Source organism: Austrofundulus limnaeus, unplaced genomic scaffold (assembly GCF_001266775.1).
Source record: "Austrofundulus limnaeus strain Quisiro unplaced genomic scaffold, Austrofundulus_limnaeus-1.0 Scaffold115, whole genome shotgun sequence".
NCBI classification, from domain to species: Eukaryota; Metazoa; Chordata; class Actinopteri; order Cyprinodontiformes; family Rivulidae; genus Austrofundulus; species Austrofundulus limnaeus.
Genome location: NW_013952517.1, coordinates 72,894 through 80,702, shown reverse-complemented (window position 1 = coordinate 80,702; position 7,809 = coordinate 72,894). Strand labels below are relative to the sequence as shown.

The window sequence follows — 7,809 nt, the reverse complement described above, 5'->3', positions numbered from 1 at the left end:
CACACACACACACACACACACACACACACTCACAGTTGGGCTGGTGTTTGTGTTCCAGGAGGTCCCAGTGTGTTTGTTACAGATCCCTGGTGTGATTTGTACCACTGAGCTGCATACTGAACCTGACTTTAAAGCAAAGGTAAGGTCATTTTTTCTTAACCTTAAGAAAAATATTGCACAATGAGTTAGAAATGAAAACTACTGTAAGAAAACCTTTTATTATGAATGAAAAATTAGCTAAATCAAATGTTGTAAATCCTTTTTTGCTGGTTTTCTGAAATGTTGAGTTTTTCCATAGAAAGTCTTGTTTACCTTGTGAAACTCSTATCTGACATATTTGGTGTCGTCTCATGTGCAGCTGTCCTCARGTGTTTTGTCCTCTGTTGTTTCTTTGGTCTTTGTTTCTGTGTATAATCCCTGTCCAGCCCAGGGGTCTCCGGTGTTTCTGGTCAGAGCTGCAGTGGAACACAGAGAAAACAAAACATTTGGATGCCGCACCAAACCCCAGATARAGACCCACACACATCCAGGCCGACTGGGATAAACTGGTGAGTTTTGTGTTTATGTGGAAAAACAAACATCTCTCCTCTATTTTCATTTGCGCAAACCACTTCTGAATCATCATTTTCATACCACATGGAGGCAAAGTAGAGGATGAGAGAATGTGCCTTTTTATACACGTCCTTGTCAGAATACCTGTGGGTATTGTCAAACACTGGCAGCGTGTTTTCCATCCCTCCCCATCACCGTGTTGTTGTTTCAGAGGTCCGAGCGAAGACCCTCCAGCCAAATGACTCACATTGAGGAGAACACAAAGAAGTAGGTCTGCCTCCCACTGGAGCTTTGTTAGAAAATATGTACAGRCCTGAAACTGGAGGGAGGGAATGCATGACTGCTCTTCTGCTTTGTCTGTAAAAATGGCATGCTTCTCTCCAATGAGGGGCCATTAGGTTAAAATCATAACCCTCCAAAAACCTGCTGGTTTTAAAGGTTGAATATATGGAGTTTATTATTTTTTTGTACTTTTAGTTTTTTAAAAGTTTAATCTGATTGTTCTTTTGCAATCAGGGCCATAATAATTCCTTCTAAAACAAGTAGTCTCTTCTAGATATTTAAATTTTGAAAACATAGCATTATTGCTTTAAATTGCCTAAATTTAAGGAATTAAAAAGCAAGCATATATGATTACTCAAAGGGATAGTCAGATATTTTAAATTAGGGTTCTGTAAAAATACTACAGTATAAACAATTCATATCATATGTTCTAGATTGCTTTTTGAACAACTTCAGTTTGGAGTTTAAATCTGACAAAGCTGATGAGCTAATGGCTAATTTAGCTGAAAATGATTCAGATTRTGAGKTAAAATTRYGCGTGGTACTAGCTGAGAGTCATCCCCATTACATATTCCAGGTGTGAAATGATCGTGCCAAATTTTGTTAAAAAAAGTATAATGCAAGTTGGTGACTGAGATGCATTCTTTCAAGCCATGCTAGTTTTTATTTGTCACGCCTTACACTGGTATTCTGGCAGAAAAATTCCAATAATTCTGCAGGAATTGCTAAAGCTAGCTGCTGTTTGGTTTGCAATTAACCACATATTTCTGAGTCAATAACTGTGTGCTATACAAACAGCAATGTATAGCTTTTTTTTTTTAAATTTGCATAAACATCTATGAAAATTTAGTCTAGAGTTGTTTAGCCTGGGCCCCACTCAGACTAGCCATTAGCTTGTCTGCCTGGTCAGAATTAAACTCAATTTATGTAAACTGAGATCACTGTAAAAACTATCCACAACAGGTAAGATATTAACTGCTTATTCCATTGAAATCTACTTTAAAATATGTCTTTCAAAGCTTTTCTTTTCCTTTTTTTAGAGTTCTTTCAATGGTGGACACCTGGTGTCTTGGTAAGACCACCTAACTACACAAACACACATACACACACACACACACACACACACAGTCCAACAGAAAAAGTTTCTGGACAGTGAATGTTGCTCAAAACAAAACCTCAGCTCATAATATTGCACCAAACTTTGTGCTCAGGTCCGTGTATTCCTTTGAGCCCGCACTCCTAACCCCCCCAAAGGAGAGTTCGCTGAGCAAAACCTCCAAACTAATTTATCACGGAGGGAGATGCTGTGAAAGGGGAGGTGGAGTGGGGCAGTGAGAAAAAAAAGAGGAAAATATAGTGAAAAAGATGGGGGGGAATAGAACTCTACAATTACACAACAGCAAGGAGTTTGGTACTTCCCTATCGCCTCGCCGCATATTTATTTATTTTTTCTTTTGCTCTTTCGTTTTTTTCCTGACTGCAGTGCAGCTGTTTTAGGTCAGCCTTCACACAGGACCTTGCCTGATCTTAGATTATCTACAGATATGATCTCATACGTCCACAAACCAGTAAACACAGACTCGCAAGTGCACTCCTGGCACGAACCCTTAGGATGCTGTTTCCACAATATTTGCAAAAACAAACCACAACAAAACCATTGTTCAATCTTTTCAAATCTAGATGTAATTAAAATATTCAAAAATTAAACTCATTTATTTAAAATGCTAGGAAATACGCATAAAAATACCTCATACTTGCACTTTAATTTGAAGCAAGGAACYTTGTTAAGAAGGGTAAATAAGGATAAAAGACTGGAAATGTTGCGCAATCTTAAAGAAGAGCAGATAGCAGCTTGAAACTATTAAATTGACAACAAACCGCAGAATGGGTATTAAAGCTTATAAAAAGGGAATTATATTATTAGAGGGTTAAAAGAATCAATGTTTCTTAAAAMAAACACTGAATGGCAGAAATGTTTGGGCACAATGTTGAAAATCTTAAAACAACCTTCAGCACATAAGAGCCCAGCTAAGCTTTGTGTTCGAATTTTTTAAAGTCGTCAAATTTCACATCAACTTCCTCCTACCATCATCAGGTCCATCATCAGCCTTCACTCCAACATCTCTTTGATTTATGAATAAACATCGCCTAAACATATAAAAGATTACGAAGCTTGTGCGAGCAGTAGTGGCTCTTGCGCTCGTACCAACACGAGCTCCAAATCTGGCAACACTTTCCTGCAAGTTAGCCGTGCCGGGCTATTTATATCTGTAGCATGTCACAGGAAAACATCAAACAGCTTGCTTCTCGTGTGCACGATCAAAGTTACTGTGAGCTTGGGCATGCGAGCYAGTCCGGAGTTAACTAAGCCGAAGCACGGTCCGCTTTCATGGGACTGACAGAAAACAGCAGACGCAGTCGTTCTCGCACAGCGGGGTTGCTGCCTCGCAACCTCCTCAAGGCTGTGGAGATGCATCAAAAATACACCAAAAAGTATCTATTAATAAACTAGTTCCTTCTCTTCTTTTTAAGACTAAAAACATAATCTTGGTTTGTAAATTTCTACCAGTTGTTTTGTTTATTTGTTGGTTTTTAATCGAGTTGCCTTCCTGCGTCCGCAGATAAGAAGCTGGTGCCGCTTTTTCAGGAGGAGGACCATCAACAAAGGGCACTCATAGGCCTGGTGAGAGAACTGCCACTAACATAAAGTGCACTTCATGGTAAAAATAAATAAATAAATCAACAAACTTTGGGTAGACTGAGACTAAAATAAACCTTAATGCTACAGTGCAAACTGTGATGCTTAGGGGCAGGAGAGCACTTCCAAATTTAAGGAATCAGATTTTGGGAACTCGATGCTCAGTTCCAGATCTACAGTAAGTGATTTTTACGTGTAGGAACGACTTTACTGCTTCTGACATTAACCTTAAAAACATTCTGGGGAAGATTCAGACAAATCATTGACTAAATCCTTGATAATACCATTAAAAAGGTTCATATAGTGGGCCAGTTTGCCATAAAACAGCCCCAACAAATGCAGATGGCACAAACAGAAATGTTTCCTGGGAAACAAACAACACTAAGAACTTACGTTTGCAGTAATGTCTGAATAARACAGCTGAAAAAGACAGAATCAGCTGGATATTTTTACTTACTTTCCTCTTGAGAGCTTCAGACTTGCATATGTTTATGATGCATTTTAATGTGTATTTAATTAATGTGCAAGAAGTTTCTTTACCCCCATATGTGTAATAGTCCACTACAAAGAGTTGACAAGTAAAATTTATTTAGCTTGAACCACTGTGGAGATCTAGGTTACATATACAGTATATAGTATACACACACACCAGTAAGGAACAGTCACTGAAACTGGAAGTATTTAAGATTTAAATGACAAATTTCCAAACTCTGCTGTTAAAAAAAAYAGAAAAATCCACCTTTTTTGTTTTTTCTGTTTAGTTTACTGACAGTGCAATGAATTATGGGAAATCATCAGTCACTTAGGATCACTCAGATGTTTARAGGGTTTTGTCGGCCACATTCGTTAGACAAACGCGCCCAAAGTGGGCCACAACAAGGGGTGGTTCTAGGGGCGGGGCCACAAGCTTTTTTTTGTTATATTACAGGTGTTTAAACAGGTGTGACTGGTTAAATGTATACAACTTACCAAACCAGGGATTTTTGTGCAAGGATATTATACAAATACTCAGCTCCCCTATTAATATTGCAGCTTCTTAATGGTCCCTTAGAAAAATCCTAGCTCATCCACTGGCTGCGGCCCCTTGATTGAGACCCAGCCAGGGGCGGGGCCAAAGGGGCATTGGTCCGTGTTGAAATTTGATTGGCCCCCTGAAGTGCCCCTGTCCTGTCACTCATTGGTCCTTTGCCCTAGAGTGATGATGCTGGGTGCAGTTCCATGGCTAAACACTAGGGGCACTAATGGACCAAAGAGAAACATTCAGCAAGAATAAAGCTGACAGAAGATTTTTTCTTTTCTTAAAATTTGAACAATCCTGCAGAAAGTCTTTCAACTCACAAATGATGGCTGGATTCTCTCACATGCTGTGTGATTGAGAGTATTTTATCCATGTACTGTAAAATGCATGTAAAATTGGGAAGGAGAATTTAATGCAAGCTGTTTTAAAATTACATTTCAAGTGTTTAAGCATGTGACTAGTAAAATACATATAATATATGGTACCATACCAAAACCAGCAATTTGTGTGCAAGGATGCTGAACAAATACAGCGGGTAAAATAAGTATTGAACACGTCACCATTTTTCTCAGTAAATATATTACTAGAGGTGCTAAAGACATGAAATTTTCACCAGATGTCGGTAACAACCCAAGTGATCKWWKKWWKAAAGAAATCAAACCATAAATGTCCAGAAATGAAGTTATTTGTAATAATGTGGAATGGCACAGGGAAAAAGTATTGAACACACTTACTGAAATTTATCTAATACTTTGTACAAAAGTCTTTGTTGTCAATGACAGCTTCAAGACGCCTCCTGTATGGAGAAACTAGTGGCATGCATTGCTCAGGTGTGATTTTGGCCCATTCTTCCACAAACAGTCTTCAAATCTTGAAGGTTTCGTGGACCTCTTCTATGAACTCTGATCTTTAGTTCTTTCCATTGATTTTCTGTTGGATTCAGGTCAGGTGATTGGCTGGGCCATTCCAGCAGCTTTAGTTTCTTTCTCTGAAACCAACTGAGAGTTTCCTTGACTTTGTGTTTGGGCTCATTGTCTTGCTGAAATGTCCAGCCACGTTTCATCTTCATCATCCTGGTAGATGGAAGCAGATTTTTATCAAGAATGTCTCTGTACATTTTTCCATTCATCCTTCCTTCAATTATTTGAAGTTTGCCAGTACCATATGCTGAAAAACAGCCCCACACCATGATGTTCCCACCTCCAAACTTCACTGTTGGTATGGTGTTTTTGGGCTGATGTGCAGTGCCATTTGACCTCCAAACATGATGTGTATTCTGGCATCCAAACAGTTCAATGTTGGTCTCATCTGACCAGACTATATTCTCCCAGTATTCCACAGGCTTGTTTAAATGTTGTGCAGCAAACTTTAAAGGAGCTTCAACATGCTGTTTCTTCAGCAGTGGAGTCTTGRGTGGTGAGCGTGCATACAGGCCATGGTGGTTCAGTGCATTACTTATTGTTTTCTTTGAAACAAACGTACCTGCTAATTCCAGGTCTTTCTGAAGCTCTCCACAAGTGGTCCTTGGCTCTTGGACAACTCTTCTGATAATTCTTTTCACTCCTCTGTCAGAAATCTTGTGAGGAGCACCTGGTCGTGGTCGGTTTATGGTGAAATGATGTTCTTTCCACTTCTGAATTATGGCCCCAACAGTGCTCACTGGAACCTTCAGAAGTTTAGACATTCTTCTGTAACCGATGCCATCATTATGCTTTGCAACAATAAGGTTGTGAAGGTCTTGAGAGAGCTCTTTACTTTTACCCATCATCAGATGGTTCTTGTGTGATACCTGGCCATCATTTGGGACTGAACCAGCTGATATTAACTTGCACTGACAAGGGGCAGGCTTGCTTTCAAATTACTGAGAGAGTTCAGCTGGTGTCTTGGCTTTCCATGTCTTTTTACACCTCCCTTTCTTCATGTGTTCAATACTTTTTCCCTGTGCCATTCCACATTATTACAAATATCTTCAATTCTGGACATTTATGGTTTGATTTCTTTGTATGTATGGATCACTTGGGTTGTTACCAACTTCTGGTGAAAATTTCATGTCATTAGCACCTCTAGTAATATATTTACTGAGAAAAATGGTGACGTGTTCAATACTTATTTTGCCCGCTGTAATTGGCCCCTCTATGAGTATTGTGGCCCCTTGATGGCCCTTTACTCAGAAAAATCCTAGATCCGCCACTGCAGCCAGTATTTTACTTGCTGTAGAAATCACTCAAAGCTTTATCAGTTTTAATGATTTGAGTGAAACTACCCATTGGATGTACATCATGAGTAAACCTTTGTAGCAATTCATGATGGAACTGGTTAGATGTTGTCAGTAGTTTTTAAGATAAAACACCTGCCTTTTTTTAGTTTAAATGTACTTTTTTACTCCATATACTCAAGGAGAAGTGGGCGTAGAGTTTAACATAAACCATGTGTCCAACAATAAAAACTGCTGCTTTGCCACTAGTAAATTTGTAGACTGGTACAAATCCACTGTGAAATGCTGACAGCTGGTTATTTCCCTTCATCATCTGTTAAAGCAGAGTTTCTATAGACCTCAGAGGAGTCGACGTTTTAAAAAAAGGGGCATAAGGTGCCTGGCCTGCTTCTTTGGCCCTGCTGTACACCGTCTGATGGACAATTTCATATCTTGTACGTTTTTTTTCCCTGCACTCAGCAGAGTTTTTAAAGAGCAGATAGCTTCAGTTTAATGGAGTTCAGAGGAGATGAAGTCTCTCAGCTATTCTTAGAACGACCCCGTCCTCTTGTCTGCGCCTTCTTTATTCCCTCCATCATTTCTTCCGTTCACATCTTCTTAACCCTTCCTCGTTTTTGTTTCCTCTGCCTCCCTGTTTCCCCTTCAAACCTCCTCCTCTTCTTCTTTAACCTCTCATGTTCGCGGCTTTTTTTTTCTCTTTCCTCTCTCCTGCAGAAACTTTTCGAAATTGGGAGTTCGGGTTTGTGAACTCCGTTCAACCTCGCCTCCAAAATATGCATGGCAGCATGCAAACCCAAAGTTTCCCTCCGAGTTCCACACACACTCTTGCATTGCCTAGGAAATAATGAGTGTGTGTGTTTCACGTTCGCAGACAGTTGACAAGCTTCGAGAGCATCTCAACAAGCATCTGCCTCGACTGGGGAAGAAGAAGATCGACTCACTGGTTGTCAACTATGTAGCTAAACTGGTTGGTACTGTGTGTGTGTGTGTGTGTGTGTGTGTGTGTGTGTGTGTGTGTGTGTGTGTGTGTGTGTGTGTGTGTGT

At 39.7% G+C, this 7,809-nt stretch overlaps 2 protein-coding genes across 4 annotated transcripts in view; one reads left to right on the top strand and one right to left on the bottom strand.

The window, feature by feature from the left end:
- gsap (gamma-secretase activating protein) overlaps positions 1 to 7,809 on the top strand; it is a gene marked incomplete in the record, with an annotated part of 34,323 nt that overhangs the window by 11,961 nt on the left and 14,553 nt on the right. Inside the window, 6 exon segments of the mRNA XM_014014465.1 lie at positions 59 to 139; positions 426 to 548; positions 764 to 819; positions 1,875 to 1,906; positions 3,456 to 3,517; positions 7,637 to 7,732. Coding sequence (XP_013869919.1) covers positions 59 to 139; positions 426 to 548; positions 764 to 819; positions 1,875 to 1,906; positions 3,456 to 3,517; positions 7,637 to 7,732 — 450 coding nt within the window.
- ccdc146 (coiled-coil domain containing 146) overlaps positions 375 to 7,809 on the bottom strand; it is a 78,812-nt gene continuing 71,377 nt past the window's right edge. For all 3 annotated transcript variants that reach the window (XM_014014462.1, XM_014014460.1, XM_014014464.1), the window contains one exon: positions 375 to 455. The gene's annotated coding sequence lies outside the window, so the exon portion shown is untranslated. The remainder of the gene's footprint in view (positions 456 to 7,809) is intronic.